At 39.0% G+C, this 25035-nt stretch overlaps 1 protein-coding gene across 1 annotated transcript; it reads left to right on the top strand.

Annotated features, from left to right (window-relative positions):
• The first annotated feature begins 2893 nt into the window (after nucleotides 1-2893).
• Nucleotides 2894-24365, top strand: PHC3 (polyhomeotic homolog 3). The gene is made up of 14 exons (XM_026045470.1): nucleotides 2894-3019; nucleotides 3708-3866; nucleotides 5273-5350; nucleotides 6850-7008; nucleotides 8870-8965; nucleotides 12651-12891; nucleotides 14130-15007; nucleotides 16932-17082; nucleotides 17604-17857; nucleotides 18776-18932; nucleotides 20195-20309; nucleotides 21661-21811; nucleotides 21903-22134; nucleotides 23309-24365. The coding sequence occupies exons 1-14, from the start codon at nucleotides 2894-2896 to the stop codon at nucleotides 23461-23463; spliced, it is 2952 nt and encodes a 983-aa protein (XP_025901255.1). The 3' UTR covers nucleotides 23464-24365.
• The last annotated feature ends 670 nt before the right edge of the window (nucleotides 24366-25035 follow it).

The raw sequence follows: 25035 nt of genomic DNA, 5'->3' as shown, positions 1-25035 counted from the left end.
GCCGGGGCGAGCGGCACCGCCGGGACGAGCGTGGCCTTAAACCGCCTTTTCTGACCCAAAATAGGGGTAAAGAAGCGCTGGGCAGTGTTAGTGCGACCAGGAGAGGGGCCGGAGCTGTCTTGGTGCCTCTCACCCGTACATGGAAAAGCCTCGTAGAGCTCAGCTTGGGGGAGAAAAGACATTTTTATTTATTTTCTTCTTAATTTTCTTTTTTTTTTTCTTTTTTTTTCCCTTCCCTCCTCTTCTGCTCTTACCTTGAGGCTGTGAGTAGTGGCAGTGGATGGCAGTGACTGCGTATGTTAACCAACGCCAGCCTCGGTTCTCACGTGTCGCGTTGGCAACAGTGTGCCTCTTTACTACGCTGTTTACTTAAAGAAAAAAATCTAGTTCCAAAATGGCTGGTGGTGTAAGTGTGTGTCGTGGTTGCAGCTTGAGGGGAGTGGTGTAGGCTTGTAGGCTCGCAGGTGCTTTCCRACCTTCCTTCGGATGTGTGTTTTAACCCAACGCTGTTCTTTACGTCTTGGTGTAGAAAAAGAGTGAAACTTCGAGGCTGCTCGTTACACATGCTGTGATTTGAGACGATACCGTGTCCCACACTGTCACTGTTTTGAATAAATACTTTTCAGAGCTTCGTTGTTGTGTTTTGTATTTTAATGATGTTTTTAAGTTGTAGAGGTTGTCTAAAGTCAGAGTTCATTAACTGTGTTTTCTGAGGAGATCCCCCACTAGAGGGGATCTTTTGAGCTAAAAGAAGTTCACTGCAAGCAATGTCCTCATCCTAATAATGCATTTTTCAAGTTTAATTTTACTTCAATTTAGGAATTTGGCCTCTTTAGTTCTGTAGTGCCCTTGAGCAATTTCAGGGTCTTTGCTATATCTGAGGAAGAACTGTTCCTTCTAGAGTTATATACAGTGGTATATACACAGAGTGTATATTTGCAAAGCAGTAACGTAGATCAAAGTCATGCTGTAAAAGCAGTCTGACTTTGTTATTTTCAGTGCTTTTTGTCATAAAACATGTGTTTGCAAAGTTGTTAATTGAATTTCTGGTTTTCTTTCTAAAAAAATCCCCATTTTATTTATTAACTATTGTCCTTAAAACCACTGAAAGCAAAGAGAGGTTTCAAATGAGTGCTGCTTCAGCCCCTAGAGGACCTGGTATTTCTGTGTGTGGTGCTGGACCTTGGGGTGGCCACATGAGGATCAGGTGTCACACGTGATATGGGAGGAGGCTGGAGCTGCAGCTCAGTGCCTGGCTGGGCTGAAAGGGAATTTAGGGCCTCACATCTGTTTGATTTTCCTCATCTAGCCATTGCGTGAAGAACTTGAGCAATAATAAAATAGTTTTGGAAAATGCAGGACAGCTCAGCCTAAWGGATTGACTCTTAGCATGGGTAATCCTGAACTTTGGTGGGTTAGCGAGTAGGATGGGATGCATTGCACAGCTCACAAATAGTAGGTTTTACATATGTGTGTAAGAATCATGAAAATCAAACATAGAGTTGGGGGGTTTTTTAGTGTAATTGAGTTGCTTGCATAATACTCTGACTAGCTAGACGAGTTTTTGTTGTAAATATTCTGATGTGTGCTTAATGTCTTCTCAAAGAGCTTTTCTTTTTCTTTTCCCAAGGTATGCTTCGCTGGCATTGCGTGAAATCAATGTAAAGTGGGTTCTGAAGAGTACTTTTTTTCTTGATGTAAAATGCTTGACCTGTATATGTTGAGCTTTGCTCTGACATGTGCAGATGGCATCTATAGTACACAATGGACTTGGATTTTTAAGCAACAGACATGTTTTCTTTGGTTCAATTAGTGGGGATTGTGCTTTTCCAGCATATTTTACTGCTGTGAGATTATTTCATGATGAGGGATATGCAGTAGTGTGTGATACACACAAGTGATATACAGTGTGGTAGGTGATACACAAGATGAGGTCTGAGGTATCCGTGTGTTCATTAAGGTTTAGTTATTCCACGTCACCAAGAGCTGTTGTGCTGTGTGTGCAATGCGCGAGAGTGTGGGCAGTTTCTCTAGGGAGTGGGTATTGTAATGTAAGTTCCCAACTTGTATAGGAGTCACATTTTGAGGAATGCAGCAATGTGTTCTGCCTTCAGCTGGGTGAGCTGGAACCCCTAATTATCTCCATGTTTGCTGCATGATACAATGGATGTTTGGTAGCGACTTGGCAAGCTGTTTTCTGCCTCAATACACTGCAGCTGCCGAAGTAATTATTTTCTGAGTCCTCCTTCGCAGGAAGGAAGTACATCTTTCCCCTCCTTTTTTACCTGCTTTAAAAAGCAGTAAGCAGCAACTATGTCCTTTATGTTTAATCAAGGAACTAAAAGTGAAAAAGAAACTAGTGATCCCTCAGAAATTTGTGTATTGAATTCATGTAAGGTTTGTACTCTGCAGTAGAAAAAGCAAGGCTGGTGGGATTGGGGGAAAATCATTGCAGATGCTTAAACAGATAACAGCTTCYGTGACTCTTGTTGTACCGGGTGGCAGCACTTTTTCTGAGTAAGTCAAGCCCTCAGTCATTTTTACCAAGATAATATTTTTCTGAAAGTTTTGATTGGGCAGCAGGTAGCATCTSTGCTATGCTAGGGGGAGTGTGGTGTTACTCTTGGGTCGCTCAGTGGGGCTGGAGTTTTGCGTGTGGTCCTCAATTGGCCACCTGTTGCTACTTCTGATGCATTTTAGAGTTACAACAAGTTCAAAACTGCATCTGCCTATATATTCCTTCTGGTGATAGAAAAGCTTAATGAATTTATACATGTTATCAATTATTTTAGTAAACCTTAGGTTGTTTTTCTTTGAAATCGGTGCATACAGTTCTTCTGTTTGTGAACTGTTTGTCTTCAATCCTGCCAGGCTGGACAAATACCGCACCATTATGGAGAATGAACCAAGCACGACAACGTGTTCTGCATCCACAACTACTATCACCACCACCTCGACCTCCCGGACGCAGCTCCCTCAGATATCCGTCTACAGCGGCTCGGATCGACATGCTGTCCAGGTACTGGGCTAGGACACGTTTTTTCCTACCCTGCTCTGCAGCGTCCTCCAGTACAGCCATTGCACGATACTTTGCACCAGATTAACTTTCTCTTCCTAAATGCTGCTTTGTTTCTTAATGTCTGACTTACCAGTTCTCCTAAAATATTGTTTACCCAAGGATACTGGACCATTTCAAAATAGTGCTATAGGTAGAAGTTATGAATTAACGTATGATAAATCTACTCTGTTGACRAGCATAGATTAGAGAGATCCAGAGGTATTTTATTTAGTGTAACTCTTTTGCTTCACTGGGTGCATTCTCCCTTGTCATTATTTAAAGTGGGATTTTATAGAGCCCACTCCTTTAGGTTTAATAACCGATTCTCCCACGTGCTATTCTGACCTTCCAAAAAGCAGGCCGTCTTTTAGGACTTGTCGACAAGAACCTAAGAGTCTTGGAAGTAGTGCTGTTGAATCCTGTTGTGTAATGGATTGGCAGGCTTTCCTGTAAGCCTAAATATATTATTTATTTGTGTTGTATATGCTCTGTAACTTTATTGAGAACAGTGGCGATAGAGGAAGTTCAGTATTGTGTAATTGGTGTGCAGAGGGTTTGTTTAGTTTAATTTCCTTGTAAAGGTAAACTTCAGTATCATATCAGCAAGGTGTGTGTTTTGTAATTGTAATTACCTACTGATTCATCACAGGTTATTCAGCAGGCCTTGCATCGTCCTCCTAGCTCAGCTGCTCAGTACCTTCAGCAGATGTATGCAGCCCAACAGCAGCATCTAATGCTGCAGACTGCTGCTTTGCAGCAGCAGCACTTAAGCAGTACCCAATTTCAGAGTCTGGCAACTGTACCACAGGTGAGAGTGAAGATTGCTGAAAAATAATGGTTTACTACTTCATTCTAGAACATTAGCAAACATAATAACAGCTTAAGTGCCTGAGCGTAATACCTCACAATAATTCACTGTTGTGTTTTAATGACTTAGTTCTTTTAAATTGTAACTGTACCAAACTACTTGGAGGAATTTGACCAGTGTTACAGATGTTCCAGTAGGCCTCCATTCCATGCTTTATTGCATACATTATAATGCATCATATAAATCATCAAATAGTATAATAAATAATGTTAAAATAGACTACTTCGGTCTTCATCCCATTATTTTACTAWAAGTTGATAAGAGCAATAAATAGAAATGTACACCAGTGAAATCAAGTAAGGTGTCATTATTTTTAGTGTGCTTCRCCACACAACTGGCTGCATTGTAAGCGACAGCAAACTTCAGTTTAAACTTTAAGTATGGAAACGTAGGAAATAAATGACAGTGGAAATGACATTTTATTTCAGAGGAAAAGATTTTCATGTTAATGAGCACTGGAGCAGACCCATTGTGAAAACTCAATCAGTGAAAACACTCCCTTTGATCTCAGTTCACCTTGTTTTAGYAATATGGTCCTGCGAAGATAGGTGGGTGTAAGAATTTCACAAGCAGAGATACTCAAACAGAGTGTAAAAACTTCAGGGCTAMACCTGTTTGTTGTCAGAACTAGTATTGACTCTTGTGTGCTCCTGGCTTCTACTTCTGTATGCTTTCTGTTAGATCAAGGTAATTTATTTATTGTTTTTTTATGAGGCATTTGTGTTTGCATATATGTGCAGTTACTGAGATGAAGAAAAACAGATTGGGGAAGGGGGAGAAATTTGATATGCAGTCTATTAATATAAAAATTTAATGTCACTCAATCAGAATTGCTGTAGTAAAGTTCTAGTTCATATCAGATACTGGATATGCATACATAAATTATCATTCTAGAAAGCGTGAAGGTGTTCCTTGTAGCATTTGTAAAAGTTGGGKTTTTTTTTAGGCAATTCTAAGTACAACAAAAATGGATTGATGTGCTTTTTAATAGCAACAGTTTTTAAAGATGTCATGTTGTAAGGTCTCCAGCACCCTAGGTAGTGAGCTGATCAGTAAGCTGCAGCATTAACCCGTCTCTAGATTTCATTTTGATAGTTTTTGTTCAGGTCTTAATCTGCAAGTGCCTGAATACCAGAAAGTTTGTGGTAGTTGAAGGCATTTAGTACCCTGTAGGTATTTTTCTATGGGGTACAGTGCACTTTGAAAATTAATTCTGCCAAGTATTTTACTTCTGACTCAGAGAAAGGGCACTAGTACAAAGAAATTTCTGATGGTTTATGCAATAATATGAACATCACTTCAGTACTTTCTGATTTCAGTGTTTGACACATATTCTTGCTATTTAGGCAAGCCTGTCAGGTGGGAGGCAATGTACTTCCCCCACTGGGAGTGTCACTCAGCAGTCAAGCATGTCGCAGACCTCGGTACGTAACTGAACAAGCCCTGCACCCATTCTCATCCCCTGCTGGTTATTATATACCTACTTGGAAAAGCAAAAAAACATTTTAGGATTTAAGTTTGTGTGATCTTTTGAGCAACACTAAATAGAAGTGTGATGTGCTGGCTGTGCTTCCAGTGTCTGCCACTCCTGGYGTGTGGTGCCAGCCCATATTGTTGCTGGCTGGAGTTCGAGGCTCCTGTATGTCCGTGCACTGTTAGTGCTCTGACTCTCACTTGCAGACACCAGTGACTTTACCAGACTACTTGCTTCCTAACCTTTAATTTCTGATATGCTTTCTTACTTGATTTTTACCATTAGTTTCTTTGTGCAGGGCGCTTTGGTAGCTAGAAACAGTAACACTGTGTACAGGTAATTAAATAGCACTGAATCTAAGTAACCCAAGTCATCTCATTGTATACCTTTAATATCGTATAAATAGCATTCGTTCTTTTATTATCATCTTATAGTATGCATCTTTTATGCACAATCACATACTCATACTCAAATAATGTACTCAAGTTTCATTTATTAGCAGCTCTATCTGTTCATCTCATGCTGTTTTCCTTTAAATGCCATCTTCATACATGTAATTTGCCTGGTCTGTTATGCACAGCTGCACAGTCCACTTTTAGGCCATCTTTTGTCCTAAAGACATCCTGCTTATGGGTCATGGACTCAAGCTGTTCATGACTTCAGTGCATARCTGTATTTTTTTAAGCTTTTGGAGCGTTGCTTCAGCTTTCAGTTCTTAGAAGTAAAATCATTCATTCATTAAATTTAGGAAACAAAGTTGTTGATGTTAAACTGTCAGCCAACCCAAACTAAAATTGGGTTGGGATTTCCAAGGAAATCTTTTGAGTAGAGTGATGAAAAGGAGCTGGGCACTTAACTCTGTTAAACCTCTCAGAAGAAAACCAGCTTTTGTGTCAAAATATATTGAAGAGAAATCATTGAGGAGCATTTGACATGTAATTGTAAAAAGAAAAGTTTTAGTCTCCAGTCATTTTTAAATGTGCCTATATAGAATGAGGAACCAAAACGTATATTGAGACATAAATAAAATGTCCTCATCTGGACAAGTGTTAAGTTTCATAATGAACATCTTGGGAAGATGTTCAGTCAGATAACATGGAATTTTAAAGACATAAAAGTATTAGAAGTGTTTTTCTTAAAAGGTTATAAGTTTGTACAGTATATTCTGTACATTTGTATTTATATGAAGTATGTTTTTYGGAGTTCATAACATCACTGTTTATGATCATAGTTGCTTATCATGTACTGCAAAATGTTCTTTGCAGCTTGAGAGTGGAGTGTACAATCTCACCAGAATCCAGTTTTATGATGATTGGATCAAGGTATTTTTCTTATCTCTACAGTTCAGAAGTTTCGGCTGCCCCGGCCGATTTTGCCAAAGGCTTTCTGACTTTAGTCCCCTAGGAAGAATGAATATCCATGACAGAAATAATATTTTTGTTTCCTTAGATTAACCTCTCCACCTCTCCTACACCTGCACAGATAATAAGCCGTTCACAGACCTCCAACACCACCAGCAGCAGTATCACCCAACAGACCATGTTGCTGGGGAGCACCTCTCCAACCCTGAGTGCAAGCCAGGCTCAAATGTATCTCCGAGCTCAAATGGTGAGTTTTGACCTTTGCAGTGTTATAGTTTATTTTTGTTTCTCTAAATTATTCATGTATTTCTTCTTTAGTTTCAGGGAGCATTGATAATGTGATTTCTAATTTTGTGAGTACCTATCTTCTGGAGCAGTTTAGACCTCAAAAGAGCAAAAGTACTGTTCTAACGTAATTCTCTAAAGTTTGAGTGTTTTTTATTTGCTTGTTTTTTTTAAGGCATGGTCTTATTGGCAGCTATTTCATTAAGTATGGGAAAAAATCTGTCCTTTCTTCCTGACTATGCAAAAGACATACTGGAGTCTGTTTTCATTCTGGGTAGATTGTTCTAATGCAGTGTTAACATTCAGAGTTCAGACTTTTGATTAAAATTTTCTTATACTTAACTAAGATTATTCTGAGTTGAATTATTGTCTCTAGGGTTTGAGTCAGATTTATAGTTTTCATTCTCTTTGGAATAACATGAAACTCATTAGATTCTTGCCATTTTCTATCAGGTGACACTTCTATTTTTAGAAGAAACATTTCCTTCCTGATGTGGTGTTTCTAGAACATCTGTTTAGTGTATTGTGATTTTTATTTATTTTTTGTAAACTAACACTTTCCATAGTTCAAATATGCTGCAGTGAGCTTTGTATAAGTTGATTCTTGTAACATGTACAATTTCACAGAAAATTTCACAGAAAATGCTGAGTTTGCACATAAGCACCCAGGTCGTGATTAGTACTTGAACAAGGACAAAGATGACATTGATTGTGAGCATGTATGACCACGTTGTGAAGTTTCATGCTGAACTGTATGATACAGGAAAATTCCCTGTTAGGCTGCGCTGAAATTTGAAGTCAGAGGTCCCAAGTGAGGCCTGAGTTCTAGCAGGGATGGTGCTTAGGAAGTACACTTGGGAAAAGTGATCCCTTGCTCTCTGAGATGCTTTCCTAGGTTTGTGCAGTTATTGGTATTGGTCTCTGAACTTTGTTTGGTTTCCTACATTTGCTGAAAAAGCAGTATAACTTCAAGGTAAAGGATTTATAGCACATACCATCAAACACTATGTTGCAAGCAACTACTTATCCATCTACCCGGAAACAGTTTTCTTAAGTCTTCATCCAGACTCTGTGTTGAATTCCTTGCTTACTTCAATATGTGTCTTCCCACACCTCAGCTTTGAGGGAGAATCTTCTCTTGCTTGTTTCTGTGTAGGATAGCACCACAGGATCGTTTGGCTAGGCTGAGCCTACCAAGCCTCTTTCAATCTTCTACTGTTTCTCGCTAACAAAAGCCATATATTTTTAATTGCCGTGTTTTTTAATTGTCAAGGCCTTTCATTTTGTGACAAAAGGCAAACTCTTGTCTCCAATTAGCTCATAACATCAGCCTTCATTACCAACATTTACGTCCAGATAAATACTTGGGTATTTAAAAATCCAAAAGACGAACTGATAGCCACTCTTCAAAACTTTCCATAAAGTTTGYCTTTTCCATACTGCATATAAAGAAATTGATGGCAGTGGGGTATTTTGAAACTACTTATTTGAGATTGCTTGTATAATACCTTTTCTTTAAATGAAAATTATTTAGCATAGCTGAAGAAGTTATTATCAACTCAATCAGCTTGTTGAATGGCTTTTTTAAGAGAGTTGAGAGGTCTTCTAGATTTTCTTTAATATTATAAATGTCATAGAACAAATATCTTGGTTATTTTCTAGTGTTACTTAACTACTGCAATAAACTCAAAAACAGTTTATTGAAAAGCAAGTATTAGAAGCTTTACATCACTACATATAATTTGTGTCTTTTCTTCAAAGTATTTAATTTCTTTCATGTATTTCAAAGTCTCAGTCTTTTATCTGCCTTATTTTCTTAACAGCTTATTTTCACTCCTGCTACCACTGTGGCTGCTGTACAGTCTGACATCCCTGTTGTCTCCTCTTCCTCATCTTCCTGTCAGTCTGCAGCTACTCAGGTGAGCTCGTGTAAATTTATAAATGTGTCCAGCACAGTGGGCCAAAATTGGGAAGTGAGGAAATATGTAAGGCATAAGTTTTACCTGCTTATAGAAACAAGTAATGGGTGCTGTTTCTTTGCGTCCTCAKCATCTTCTGTTAAGTATTACCACACACATTAAATAATTGATTTCTGAGATCAAAACAATAGTTAAGATGTGCATTTTACAAAGGTGATTATTTTGTTGCAAGGAGAACAACAACAACAACAAAAAAAAAAGCAGCAGTAAAAATCCTTCCCAAATTCATCTAGTAGTAGCTGTGTTCTAGACGTGCCTGTATTTACCTTGATTTATTGTGCAGGAATGCATTTCTGGAAAGCTCACAGATTTAAATTTTCTCACTTGAATTCTTTTTGTTCAGAAATCTTCAGGTAATTTCTTAGTATAACTTAACTACATTCATTATGCTATATCTTTACACTGTAGAATAATCCTACATTTAGCTTGTATTTCTGTGTTACTGTTTATCATTGTCCTCTACGTAAGACTACACAGAAAACTAAAAAATACTGTAGTTTTAGTAGTATCAATATATTGATAAAATCTAACTTGATCTTTTCATGTCTAAGTGATTCAGACCCAGTGGATTATGATGCTTATGGAATGCCATGATTTCCGTGCTGGGTTGGCAATACCATTGTAAGATTGCTTGGATTTCATTTCAAGTGCGTTCCAAATATTACATGAAATATTATTTCACATTCACTGGAATGAATGAAACAACTGGAAAAAATGTTTGTATTTTATTATGAGATRTAATAAATTGCCATTGCACATTTGCCACTTCCAGGTAACTTGCATGGGTGCAAGATGCCAGGGTGATGTGAGCCCAGCTGTCACTGTTTCAGTGGCAGCTGGGGCTGCTCACATGTCTGAATATCAGATCCTGGAGCTTCAAGACATTCAGAAAACGAAGTACAGGCAGTTMACGGTCACCCATGAAAAAACTAAATCAAATGTCTTGTCTGCTGTGATGCTGTGATTTGTGATAGATATAGGCACAAGGAATCTATGGGATCACGCTGTCACTTTCGAGTCATTTTGTGTCAACTTTAACACAACCAAAGTGAGATCTTCAGTCAGTGGCATTGATTTAGTGCGCTTTTCTGGAAGGTGTTTGTGACTTTTTGTTTTTTCTCTGAGCTCTGCTTCTGTTTTGATTTAAATGCAGTTTTGCAACTTCTCTTGTATGTTTTCACTTTTTCAGCACATATTGGCTTTTTCTTCTCTCTTTTTTTTTTCTTGAATATTCAGTGAAGCGAATTGCATGCTCTGAGAATTGGAGTCTAAAAGGAGTCCTGCGTAGTATAGGCAAGACTGAGAGTGCTGTATCTTTTTTTATCACTGGGTCCTGATAAAAGGGCTTGGTTAGGTCTTCCCATTGCTTTCAAAATTTCAGTTCTGGTTTCTCATGTTGAATAGATTCTTCTTAACTGCTGAAACAAAGTTAGTTTCTCATTAGTGTCTGTGGCACTATGCAGGTTCTTTGTCAATGGCTCTGTCAGGTTGGATGTGATATCCTTGATATGTTTTGAGGAGCACTGCCTTCAAAAACGCAGACTGGGATGATGTGGTTCATTTGGACTTAAAGAATAGTAACATTTAATTTGAAGCATCTTGGTTAGCATAACCCCTTACTTATAGGAACACCAGTATTCTCATCCTTGTGTTACTTGCTCAGATGTTCATTTGGAACCTCCTCTTAGTCTGCAGAGACTCTGATAGACCATGTCAACAGAGGAAAATGTTTTCTTGGAATCTGGTTCATCTTCTCTTTTATTAGTCTTCTGTAGTGATGATTAATCCTGCATAATAGCTTCAGAGTAGACATTCACCATCTGTGATGTGGCATTCACTGATCCACAGGAGCTTTGACTTTTTGACTTGCTCGGTGCCTGTGTTTATTGGTGGAGCMTTCCAGTTTTTCTGAGAACTCTTATGTGAATTGACCAACCGAAGAACAAGATTTATTTAATATCACCTGGGTTTTTGCTCCCTTTTTGGCAGTATAAATACCAGAAAGATGCATAAAGGTTCGGTTTGTGCAAGTCTTTCTAGCTGTGCAACCAGTCAACTTCATGAGATATTTCTGCAGAGCAATAGTCTGACCTTACCCCAGGCTGCTGAGCTGCTGCTGAGCTGCTGGCGTGACCCATCGAACTCGAGGTGTTTCTCAGCGTTCCATAACATCCCATTGGCAGATGCTGTTAACCTTAATTGTGTAGTGGTTTCTATAGCAACAGCAACACTGCCGAGGTCCAGTTTCACCTAGTCAGTGATGCATTGGAAGAGTGTTAATTTTGGTCCGTTTTATGTTTTTCTCATCCTGTGATAAATATGCCCTTGTGGTTTCAGTTGTCTGGGCTTGAAGAAAGAGAAGTGTCTTTATTGACCATGTAAGCAAATCTGAGTCGATAAGCAATTCCAGGGAATTAAAAAAAAAAAAAACTGTGTGTGTATATAATTTTTTTTTATACATGCATATATTACCTTTAGTCCAGATAAATCATAGTGGTTTTGTGGTATTTTTCCATGACAAAACATCAAAAAGAAGCTCAAGTTTTTCAGTGATTAGCAGTGTCTCAACAGAACACCTGCGACACCCAGAACTGACACTTTTCTGTTTTTTTCTCTTCTGTTTTCATACATTTCTTATTTTTGTGTCTTTTTTTCCTATATGTCCTGCAAATCTCAGGTTGCTTATTTAACTGATAAGGTCTGCTGAAGTTTGATTTGCGCTCACAAAGATAGGATTGCAATAAATGCTGCGTGTTGTAGGCCAATGTGGAAACAAATACTGTTGTTTTTAGAACAGGATTTGAACATGGAACACAGTGAACAGTGAAAAATAAAATGTCACCTACCTGTTCATTGTGAGTACTAACTGTTTGCTGAATGAAATGGGGCCTATGCAGTAAAAAAAGCAGATGATGGTGACTGGTGCTCCTTCATGTGAAGTATGAAGTAGAAGAGTGTAGCAAAGGCAGTCTTCATTCTTGAATTGAAAGTCTAGCTGAGCACGTAGGATTGCAAAGTTGGGACTGTTCTCCACAAAGTCTGGCTGTACTCTAATGGCCATTACTAAATAACTGCTGACTGACATACCTTTCAGAAAGCCTAATTTTTGTTTTATGTGACATAGGAGGTATCCTAATGAGAGGAAAATTAATATTGCTGTAGAGATTAAGGAATCTCTACTGTGATATATGGACAATGTACAGCGTAGTCTGGTCTCAGTGACTACCCAGGGATCTAGTTCGAGTTAATAATCTCGACAGATATAGTCTACTGCACTCCTACAGTATCTATCTGAAATATAAATTTGTGCTTGTTCAAGATGCTTTGTTATGCACTGGAAGAGCTCAGTAATAGTAAAAAAGAAAAAAGATACATATAAATACTGTTAGTATAATGAGTAATTTTGTTTTCTTTTAAAAGGAGTGCTATATTTCCTTTATCATTGAAGTGATTTAAGGTCATTATTCTTCTCTAAATTTTTGACCTAAAAAATAAGCAAGTTTAACTTCTCAGTTATTTTAATAACATGGGATGAGAAGCATTACATAATGTTAATTATTTGCCATGTTAGCCTGGGTGTTTTAGATTTTTTTAGTACTTTTTGTATATTTGGTTCATTTCCCAGGTTCAGAACTTGACATTGCGCAGCCAGAAGTTGGGTGTATTGTCAGGTTCCCAGAATGGCCCACCAAAGAGCAGCAGTCAAACTCAGGCGTTGTCCCTGTGCCCTCCTAAACCTGCAACCAGCAGCAAGGGCAGCCAGCCAGATTCCTCAGAAAGCAATAGGAAAAGCGAGAGCCCAACTCCAGAGTGTCGGAGTACGCCAGTCACGCGGACACCAAGCATACATCAGTTAATAACACCAGGTGGGTAGCTATTAAAAGGTTGCTTTAAAATGTTTTGTCTCTTATGGTTTACAGTGATGGGATACCGATGACTTTGGGGCTCTTAGATAAGCAGTGGGTATTTTTTTTTTTAATATTTGTGGTATTGTAAGTAGTTATCATCTTAATCTCTATGCCACTTTGGGGTTGCGGTGAGTACTTAAGGATACAGGAAAAATACAGAATGGAAAGGTGCAAGAGTAGATCTGGAAAAAGATGTTTCCTGACTTTCTAGAATTATTGCTCTTTAAATGGAGTAAGTTGAGATAAGTTTGCATTTACAAATGGATTCGTGCAACATTTTAGCTTCCATGTTTTCAAAGAGTAAGTGTTTTCTAGACAATTGATCTGATAATTCTGAGGATCTAAGTTGGCTTAACAGCTGCGTTTAGAGAACGAGTAAGAATGAGWGGCAAACAGGCGTTAGTTGCCAAACCCTCACGTTGCTAGAACTTGTTTCTAAAAGGATCAGTCTTTCCTAAGAGAATAAGTAGAAAGACAGGAATGACTTTCTTCTCAAGTGAAAAAGACCAAGCARGAGAAGGCTTGCATGTGGAGCAGAACGTGTGTGTGCCAATACACATGTTTTTGTGCACCCAAATCTCCCCAAGGAATTACTTGGAAGTGGTTCACTCGGAGATGATGTGATATCTCTGGAAGCTGCACTATTTTTAGGGGCATAACTTCCAGTTTGTGTTCAAGTTCAGGCAAATACCTGGAGACGTTTTGATTCTTAGTGAAGTCTTTTGAAAKTTTTCTTAAGAGTCTCTTAAAATCAGATTACTTAAACTCAGCCATTATTTCCACTCCACTCTTTTTCAAAGCAAAGGTTGAATAGAATTCATAACTACTGATTTAGCATTATCTTTTTATTCATCTTAGAACTAACACAAAAAAAATAGGTAATTGTGGATAGTTTTTTATATAAGTGTAAGCAAGCATATGTAAAAAGCGTAGTTTTATTAATTTATTCATTGAAGTTTGCTTTGGAAATTGATGCATTGCTTTCATAAGCTGCTTTTGTGCACTATATCCTCTCAAAGTAGATATTTCTCTATACATACATCCAATTCTCATACCATACATCCAGAGAGCTGAGAAAGTTTTACTGGGCTGGCTTATTTAACTAGATTAAAAACTTCATTTCTCTTAGTATGTTTAGTCTTTCCTGGACTTAGGCAAATACTAACTCTCAGTTTTGTTTTTCTTTTCCCTCACAGCTTCATATTCTCCAATTCAACCTCATTCTTTAGTAAAACATCAGCCGATCCCACTGCATTCGCCACCCTCAAAGATTTCGCATCACCAGCTGATCCTGCAGCAGCAGCAGCAAGTGCAGCCGATTGCACTTCAGACCTCTGGTCAGGACCCGCCTCCGTCCCAGCACTGCCTGCCCGTCCCCAGCCACAGCCTTCCTCCCGCTCCCAGCAGCAGCCAGTCTCAGCACTGCTCGCCCATTCACATCCATCCGCCGCCTCTCACGCTGTCTCCCACGCCGTCCCAGGCAGCTCAGCAGTCGGTAGTGGTGTCTCCTCCGCCTCCTCATTCCCCGAGTCAGTCACCCACAATCATCATCCACCCTCAAGCGCTTATCCAGTCGCAGGCGAGCTCCCTTGTGCCAGCAGCTCTGCAGGCCGAGCAGGCGGCTCCTCAGCAAAGCAGCACGAGTCCGGTTCGACCTGCTGGCCAACCGCTCAACCTGCCCTCGCATCTTCCACTCCCACCTTCCCCAGCTGTGCATATAGCCCCAGCAGAGCAACCCAGCTTAGTTTCCCCAGGCCAGCAGATAGTGCCCTCCACGCCACACCAGCCGTATTCAGCCCTGCCGTCCACACCTATCCCCCTCGCTGCTCCTCCTCAGCTGTCGACGTCTTCAACGCAGATGCAACCACTGCCATTACAGTCCGTGCAGTCTTTACAAGTGCAGCCTGAAATTCTATCCCAGGGCCAAGTTTTGGTTCAAAACACTTTGGTTTCTGAGGAAGAACTTCCTGCTGCAGAGGCTTTGGTCCAGCTGCCGTTTCAGACTCTTCCTCCACCGCAGACAGTTGCGGTGAATCTTCAAGTGCAGCCATCAGTACCAATTGAAACTCCAGTGGTAAGTGCTCAGAAACTTCTTCTAATTTTACTGATAAACTGAGAATAAGAATCCTCTCTTTGGTGCCATCTGTGGCCAGAGATAAGTCAGCCAAAACTATGAAAATGCCCATTCTCTAAAATCTTCACTGCTGGGAAAGCTGATTTTAGCTGTGACAAGGACAGGTGGATGCAATTAGATGTGCAGAAGTCAGGCTTTGGGTGCTGTTTTGGAGGGAATTTTTGTATGATCTTTAGGTTTTTCAATCGCTGTCCCATTCATTCAGTTCAACAATAGTCTCAAGGAGTTCGTCAGAAAATTTTTTTCATGGAAAATTCTGGCTATACTTTCACTGTAAGATAATTTTCTGTGAAATACAGTAAAATGAYCCATAGTTAATGAAAACACGTAAAGTGATATTGCCAGGCTTTAGGARTAATAGGCTAATGAAATGGATGTGAGCTGAAGAATTAACGGTTCTTGTAGACATTTGTTTTCAGAATATCAACAGATTAAGAAAGGTTGTGTACTAATTATTTTTGATGGTATTTAGGAGGTAGTGATAATGCCAACTCTCTGATATTTCATGCAGAAATTATCCAAGAGAATAGAAGAAACCAGGTGTGCTTTTGACAAGGTGATGTTTTAATCCTAATCTGCTAAACAGGTTGTCAGTAAATCTCATTGATTTATTTTTCTAACTTGAGAAAAACACCTTAGCCTATGCACAGATGTCTGATGGTCTTGTCATACTTTCCTGAAATACTCAATTATACTTTTATCTGAGATTAAAAACAGTACAGTGACTTTTAGATCCATGATTAAGAGATACTTGAACTGCAAACTGATCTGTTTCCTGCTTCCAGTTTTGAACTACTAATTTAGAGATGCACAAACTTCATGTGAAACTTTATTCTTCAATATTTAATTGTGAATGCTTTCCCTTAAGGAACAGACCGAGTTATATTAGCTGAGACTTAGGCAGATCTAAACTCTCAAAAACTATCTGTATTTGTATCAGAATACATTTCTGTCAAATCCTTGATAGCGTTATCACATGTGTAATYGAGAAAATCCCTCTTCTTTCCCTTTTTTTCCCTCTGTTAAACTAGAAGAAGAGGGATAGCCCTTTATATACAATACGATACAGAAGGATTATCTTGCTTTCTTTCTCTGGCACTGGTATTTTCCCCAGCATAATYTTGCAGAAGGCCTGCAGTTTCAAAATAGAACTGCATTTTTCTTCAGGATGRTTTTTCCAAGAATTTGTCAGACTGACTAGCAAACGAATATTAAGCAATATTCGTGGAATTGTCAGCTTTGGATAGATCTTAATGGAGAAGATAACTACTGTATCTCTTACACTAGGATCACTTCCATCTCTTTTCTCCAGATCTGTTGCACTAGTTCTGTGACAAGGCATGGGAACACAATATCAGCTTGTGATATATGTTTCATTTTAATTTTCAGATTATRTGATTAACGTCAGGCAGAATTATGAATTTAAAATATGTTATTAAAGAATATAGGTAAATTTCAGTTGGAACCCTTAGTTTAATCCAAAGTTGTCATTATTTTKTAGAGCTTACATTTAGCTGAAGTCTTTAAAGAACAATAAGTGTGTGTGAGTGTGTACAAATAARAATAAACTGTAAAGACATGGAAAAAGTCAATTAATTTCCCTGGACTGATCAATGGAAGAGTTATGCCYGTGTTTTCTAGAATTCTTCTATTTGCAACAAAATAGTTTTGTTTTTGTAGTAATTGTGGTGTCCTCAGAGCTCATTGACTTGTATGCAATTTGGTAAATGTTGTATTTTATTATGAGCTTAGTATATTTTAACACTTCAAYGGATAATTTGTTTAAAAATTATATTTATGCAACTCTTTCAAGGTATTAAGATAGAATGGAAATCTCTCTAAAGCAATAGTTTGTTGGATGCAGATTTACCAAGTGGAGAATGTATGTGAAGAAGAGATGCCCGAGGACTCTGAATGTGCCCGTATGGTTAGAACTCCAACACCCCCGACTCTGTCACCACCAGCCATCACCTTGGGGAATGGAGAGGCAATTAATTCAGAAGAGCCCTTGTCTGGTGAGAACAAATGTAAAATTAAGATAGCGTTTCTGTTTAGAAACTCCTAATAGCCATTTGTATGTTAAAGTAAAATTCTTTTTTTATGTAGTTTAGTAGAATCATTTTTAACTTAAAAAGCTATAAARTATCTTGGAAATTAATACCATATTATCTCTATACCTGAGAATTCTACTTTTCAAAGTACTGATTTCTGTTCTTGACACATGGATTTTGTGATATGAATAGATAATTAAAGACTATACAAGTTTGGTTTTACATTTGTTATGGTTAAGAATGGTTGCAGTTTCGTACTGAGTAAAAGGAAATGTGAACTTGAAAATTGCTTCTCTGCAGAATAGTCTGTTAAGGCAGATCATCTTTCTCAAAGGTGTAAAGCCTATAAGGAATAGAGGAAAAACCTTCTTCATGAGAATCACAGATGCAGAGCTGGAGATGCCTATCACTCTTCTTTCTAGAATACTGAAAGAATGGTGAGAAAAAATTGCAGWGAAAATAAAGTATTTTGTTATTTCTTTCAGAACACGCGGGACTGCCTTCAATGACATCGTCAGTCAGTGCCTCAGTAATTAAATCTCCTTCTGACCCTTCGCATGCCTCTATTCCACCGCCACCTCTCTTGCTTCCAGCAGCAACAACAAGGAGCAACAGCACATCGATGCCCAACAGCATTCCTAGCCTTGAAAACAAACCTCCCCAGGCCATCGTTAAACCACAGATCCTCACCCATGTTATTGAGGGCTTTGTGATCCAGGAGGGGTTAGAGCCATTCCCTGTAAGTTTAAAAGTTGTTAAAATTGTTTTTACTAGTAATTTTTAAAACATTTGTGGCCACCAGTGATTTAGGTCTTTACAATCTAGGTCTCTTGAATAATTTTTCAGACCTTGTGGTTGAACTTTTTGCTGTGGCTGGTAGGTTGTTTCTTGAAGCACTTTGGGGTGCTTGTGTCTTCTTGTATTGTCTTATCACATACACTTGCACATACACTTGCTGATTGCACATACACTTGCTGAGATATTAACTTCTTGTGTAGAATTGATGCTACTGTATGGCTTGCCAGTGTCAATAGATGACAAGATACTATGAATGAATAGTATAACACAGTTGAATACACAGATTATCCGGAGACAGCTACAAATAATTGACTTTACTTGAGATACCTTTGTTTTGTGTTTGCCTGCCTCCTAGGTATCTCAGTAATATCTTAATTTAAACCTCTGTCATGAATCTTTTAGTGCTGCTTTCATGTTAAAACATGGTACTTAAAGCACTGGGAAGTCCCTTGCTGAGAGTGCTGTAATTGGTATTTTATCTGGAAAAATTACACTGCTGAAAACTTTAAATCTGCAAATGGTCAGTTGAAAACCTGTGAGCCTCTTTATTTATTTTTAAATGGTACTTGCTACCTTAAATATCTATCATTAAATTAGTAATTTAATGTATCTCAGTTTTCCTTCATTTCTCTGTTTTTAATGTGGTTTCTTCCTTTGTTACATTTTGATTTCAAGCTTTTCAAAGTAAGAACATGTTCTTGTGTTTGAGAAAATACCCTTTTGCCTTTGGCACTATACAATAATAATTTATTGATAAAGAATGGAAACAGTTTGGCTCAGGTACAGCTARTGAATAGTAATTACTATTTTTCTTATTAATTGTTTGATTAATCATGTTACTTTGCTTTTGTTACAATAGGTAAGTCGTTCATCTTTGCTGGTGGAACAGCCCGCAGAAAAAAGATTGCTAGTGGAGGGTCAGATCATGAGTGTTATGTGTGTTGAATCAGACTTACAGAACACAAAACATGCAGACAACTCATCGGACACTGAGGTAGAGGATATGATTGCAGAAGGTTTGTAGCTTTTGTTTAAATGTCTGTTCTTCCCTTCAGTTGTGTATATTTTACAGAATCCCATCCTGTCTGTTCAAGTGGAATCTATCTGCAGTTCTTCTATCTCCATTAGAAATTATTTTCAAGTATTTGTAGCTAACTACACTAATAACAACTGCTGTAGATGCACATAAATATCAAGAAAATACGTACTTGTCTTCATTAGAATAAAACGCTCTTTAAATGTCTTCATTCAGCTAAAAACATCTTCACAGTTCCTCATGCAGTATCTGACATAGTCATAGTCATGGATTTGTTAGAACCCAGCAATCGAGTTTTTTGGATGTGTTARGCCACTATCATTATTCAAGTCCAACTGTAAATACCCTCATGAATGCATGGAAATTAAGCTTGGCTTTGCCCAAGCTTAATTCAGTTAAGATTCTATAATTCAGAAGTCTTTGTGCCAGCTCTAGGTTTTTGTGTTCTACAGCTTGAGAGTTCACACAGCAGCTGTTCTTGATCTGTTTCAATTTATCAATTTTCAATTTAAGTTCTTAAATTTTCAGTTTAAGTTCTCACTTTAAGTTTACATCTTTTACAATCATTCCTTTCCTTCTTTCACATGCAAACACAGCAGCAGTGRCAGTAACAGTGACTCATACCCAAAATGAGGCTGAAGGGCCGCATTGGGCTAATGGCTGCAAAAGAGCCCTGATTTAGGACAGTGCCTGGAGCAGTAAGAGGCGTTGCTATGTACTGCGCTTCTGTTATTTATATGTTTAAGCATTGTGAATTGTCACCTAGTTAAAATAGTCCATAATATTCCAGTGTTAAAGTGTTAAAATATTACAGATGGTGATACTCTTCTGAACTGCATATAAGTCATGTGCTGCCTAAGTTAYATGCTTCTTGAAGAAGGTGTAGACATTCAGCTCGTGACATGGATGCTTATCTTGTTGCTTTGTAGGGCATTATTCTGACTTTTCTGCTTTTTCTTTCATAGTGTTTCTCTGTCAGCAGGTGTTTTAAGTTCTCCACAGAGAGTAGGAAAAATACCATCCCATCTCACAAATGCAAAACCAGTCTGTAACAGTAGACTGTAAACTGATCAGATGCTATAATCTGCTCTTGCATGCATGAGGGAGTAGTGAGTTAAATCCAGTTTCACTTAAAAGGCTCTTAAAASTCAACTTTTTTCCCATTTTCTGGTTCTGTTTTTTCCCATTCTGGTCAGAATGGTTCCTATTCTGAGATTAACTTTGTGTCATTGCTTTCTTTAGAGGGTCTAGATGAAATTGAAAATGAACTTCTGAAGTGCGAATTTTGTGGAAAAATGGGATATCCTAATAAGTTCTTACGGTCAAAACGWTTCTGCTCCACRTCCTGTGCCAAAAGGTACTCTGCCKTGTTGTTGTTTCACTCTTACTGTTTATCACTGCCTGGTTAGTGAAATAGTACCCAAATAGTACCTGGTATTGAAAAGTARGTACACAGTGAAAAATGAGATTGCCTTCTGCCCACATTTCCTCAATCTGTAGGTAGAGGGAATATCGCATGTTTCAGGAAGGGCCAATTCCTTTTGTTTGCCTTCCTATGAATTGCAGTTAAGCTGTGGTGCTGTTTACTCAGGGGCTGTTGATGCGGTTGGGTAATGGGGACGCTGCGATCATAGAAGAGAAATCCCCAAGGAGACGCTCAGTGTTTGGAAATGATCTTTGGCTCAATGTCCATGAGCTGCAAATCACTTTCTCTGTCATATTCACATTCTCTTCCTGCTGATGTTAAGCATTGACAGAGCAAAGGTACAGGCTAGATGGGCTTTCCTATGCTTTTGTGCTGTGCTGGAGAAAGCTCTGAGTTATCTTAGCCYGGCTAAAATAATCGGTAGTTGTTTTTAGTAACATAGTATAAAAGTAATTATTTGCAGGGAGTAAAATAGAAATATTTATAAGCATGCATAATTTAGTATTTTTTTAAGCTGATTCTTTCTTGGAAAAAAAAACAGCCATCTGCTCCTATGTGGTTAACAGAGGAAAATGGTTTCTGGTTTCTTTTTTGAGGTTTAATATGCTTTTCATTTTGTGTTGGTTGGTTAAAAGAACAAATCAAAATCAACGTCTAGATTTAAGATCTTCTATTATTACAACTGTTATGGAAATATGCTGATATTTAATCCCAAAYGTTTTATTAAATGACCTTATATGAGGAATAGTTTCCCCCTTTCTCATCACTACTTAGTTCTTTTTGCATCAGTGTGTCTGGAAACAGTCTGTCTTCTGTCTGCTCCTCTTTTGGTTCCTGGTGTGAGACATTCAAATTTTAACTAGTGGGAATGTATGTATTTTATTTAGTACCTGTTGGGATACTATTAGTGAAACAGTCTTAAGAGGGAAATTGGCTGCTTTGCCTCCATCCTTATTTGACTGTAATCACCAGGTGGAGGAAGATGGAAGCAAAAGACATAAAATGACTTAAGGCTTTTAGAGGAGGTTTTAGAGAGGCAGGATTGGAATATGTGATTCAATCCTGTGACACTTTTAGGAACAGGATAGACAAACATGTTCAGGAGTGAATCTAGATAATCTTATATCAAGRCAAAGGGTTGGAAAAAATGACCTTGTATTCCTGACGTTGCCTTTCATTAGGCAACAGCTGGTTAGACAAGTGTCGTTTTATTGCTAAGTTGATTGAATTTGTGCAGAAAAAGAAGTATTGATGCAGTATTGACTATCCCTTGCTTCCTTAGGCACAGCCTTAGTTGCACTAAGAAGTACGGGCTGTACGCGTCGGACAAGAGCAGCCGCTGGAATCGCAAATCAGAGAGCCAGAGCCTTGGGCGGCGCGGGCGGCGACCGAGCGGCCCCGACGGGGCCTCGCGGGATCCCTTTCTTAGACAGGTCTGTGCAATATTTGCTTAGAACTATGGCACTCTCTGAGGAATTACAAATAAAGTGTAATACTGTAGCGTATTTGTACTACGTTTTCCAGCTTCCAATTACTTATCCATCTGCAGAAGAAGATACGGCTTCTCATGAGGATACTGTTCCAACTGCCATGACCACCCGTCTGCGAAGGCAAAGTGAAAGAGAGAGAGAACGTGAACTTAGGGAACTAAGAATTAGGAAAATGCCAGAGAGCATTGACCTGCTGCCAGTGGTGCAAAACGACCCGTCCGTGTGGACTGTTGATGAAGTCTGGGCCTTCATACATTCTTTGCCTGGTATGTAATGTGAAATAGGTTGTTCTCTGTTTGCAGTAGAGCTCCTTGCCTTTTAGCATCACTGCGAGGAAGAGGTGGTGTGGTAACAGCACTGGTGTAGTCACTGGTTGGTGGCAGAGGTCACAATATGATTTATCTCCTTTTGCTTGTTCCTTCAGCATAAATCCCATGCTGATAAACTAATCCCTCTTCTGCTGTTGCACCCCAGCTGATGGAGACTAAAGGTGTTCTTTAGTAAGGAATAATTACAAGCAGGAATGGAAAGTGGAGCTCAGATGTGCTTGAAAGACTCTTGAGACAGAAGAAGATGCCAAAAGGTTGAGAACACACGTCTAGTAAAAACAGAAAGCACATTGCTGTGAGACTGAAGAAGATTGAGATAAGCAGTTGCTTATCAAGTGCTCACTCTTGAGATGTTAGAAAATAGACATCCATGTAAAAGGGCTGCTGTGCATCTCAGCATAACCGACTGGTCCAGCGTTAATGGAACGTTGCTTGAGGGTCTTCTGCCCCCCTTACTGTTCTTCAGTGAAAAGGGCCTTGAGTAAATTGGGACAGTTTGACCCAAAATTTCTCATTAAAAAAAGGAGTCACTTTGAAGTTGTGCTTGTCAAGCGAGTTATTGCTGGAAGTGGCCTGTTCACTTATGTAATTGATACAGCCTTAGTGAGACAATTCTGCTAACCCCCAAACCCCAGTTTCTGTGTATCTGACCAGTATTGGTTATATATGGCTGGAACGAACAGCTTTTTGAAACTGTGGAGCAATTTTCTCTTGGAATTGTACCTAACAATGTATATATGCATAATAACACACAATTTTTTCTTGCTGAAAAGAATCTAGGTGAATGATGCTTTTACTTGATTGCTATTTCTGTGGTATTTTGCCTGTCTCTTCCAGTTTTGAAGTCATGGCAATTATTCCTCTTAACAAAATAAGGAAATTGTTTACTCAGGTACTTGGAATGATGAGTGATTCTCCTACATTTTTAGTGTTAGTAGAAACAGTAGTAAAGATGATTTTCAGATCATCTCATAAGTTACCATATTATCATCACATTATTGAACTCTTGCATATATTACAGCTTCCACAAGCAAAGGGTGCAAGCAATGGGAATTTTTACRTAACACTGCATGTTTGTAACCTACTCATTCTTCTTTGTATTCCCTTGCAGGTTGTCAAGATATTGCAGATGAATTTAGAGCACAAGAAATTGATGGACAAGCTCTCCTCTTGCTGAAGGAGGATCACCTTATGAGTGCAATGAATATTAAGCTTGGGCCTGCATTGAAAATTTGTGCACGTATCAATTCATTGAAGGAATCCTAGGGGGAACATGAAGGCTTAAATGTCAGTTTTCTGTGACAGAACCAACAATAACATGCCGACATCTTCACCATGGCCTGAGTATTACTGGGATGCTTTCTTGAAGATATGGAGTTTTCCCCACGTAAAAATTTAAAAATATTCCTYTGGTTGTACCATATAGTTCTCCATGATTCCCACAATTAATAGGGTCATGGTAAAGCTTGAGTAATACTTGGAGTTAAAGTGGGAGTTCATGGAAAAACCTGAACAGAAACATGATGTGGTAAGTTAAATATTCCCCAACATGTACTTACCGTACAAGTTTAGCACCCCCAGTCTAAACACAATTTCAACTAGGTTGCTGTATTCTGAAAGACATTTTTTTCCATGTATACAGCAGTTCTTGGACTGAAATAACAGAAGTGTCCACAGATGCTGTGGAAGCACTGATAATTGTAAAATGCTATGCATTTAGTTGTGCTCTCTGAGTTTCTTTTAGTCTTGAGCAAATTGTTTGAAGGAATAGGTTGGCAGCCTCTTTTTTCATGTGTAGACTTATCCTCATCACTGCCACTGTAGTATTTACTTTTAAGTCTGGAAATACTAGACTGTTCAGGGGCCTCATGGAAATCCTTGCTGTCAGGCTACTGAAATGCAATGGCTTGGCACTCTTGCCAGAGGTAACTGAAGCACATGTGTTACTTCACTCTTTGTATGCTGCTATGCACTAAGAGGGCATTAAGTTATTAGTTTTGCTTGCTGCTAGTTAAACTAGACCAGCAGTTCTTAAATGGGGGCTCAGAGTGGATCCTGAGAGGGTGCGAGAGCACTCAGGGTTCGGGTTCCCAAATGCTTGGGAATGAGGGGTGAAAACTGCAACCCCAGCTAGCTCTAAGAACTGGAGACAAAGAGAAATGGTATCACAGCGCAGTGTTTTTTTCCTTCCAGACCTTTTTTCATACCACTTCATTTTTCAAACTGTCACTGCAGTTTATCTTTTGCCCACTGGCTAATGTGAGCTGGGGTTGCAGTTGTCAGAGGGAGGAGCATGATGAGGAGCTCAGTGAGGTCCCATCAAAGCTCAGCAGAGAGAAAGTGCTGCTGCTGTCGAGGGAGCCTGGACCTTACATGGGTACAAGAGTGGCAGAGCCAGGCAGCCCTGCGAGAGCTCCCCAGAGACCTTCTTTCTSTGCCTTGGGCTGTCACTGGGACCCAGGTGGTACTTCCCTATCTGTCTTCACCCTCTCCCCCTGTGCAGAAAAGGTACTTGTCCTTCGAGACGCCCTCAGATGCTGCTTGGGCTCTGAGGCAGCAGACTTTTCCCAGCCATTACTTCCCCATCCCCTGTGTATGGATGTGTGTGGGTGTATTCTTTGCCTTCTGCTCCCTTCCTTTTGCAGGTACAGCCCTGAATTCCCATGCCCTTGTATAAGGCAAGAAAAGTATGTGTGTTGATGGAGTTACTATGTATACTTAAATGAAATATATGTACATGAGTCTGCAAATAAGTGTTTTATGCAGCTCAGCGCAAAGATTCAAGTTTTATAATGAGGTACGCAGTGGGACCTCTAAATTATTCCTGCAAAGAGGAGG

This window comes from Nothoprocta perdicaria, unplaced genomic scaffold (genome assembly GCF_003342845.1).
Source record: "Nothoprocta perdicaria isolate Ctin4 unplaced genomic scaffold, notPer1 scaffold_4, whole genome shotgun sequence".
Classification (NCBI taxonomy): Eukaryota; Metazoa; Chordata; class Aves; order Tinamiformes; family Tinamidae; genus Nothoprocta; species Nothoprocta perdicaria.
The sequence above is the reverse complement of the archived record's forward strand: the minus strand, read 5'-3'. Positions and strand labels throughout refer to the sequence as shown.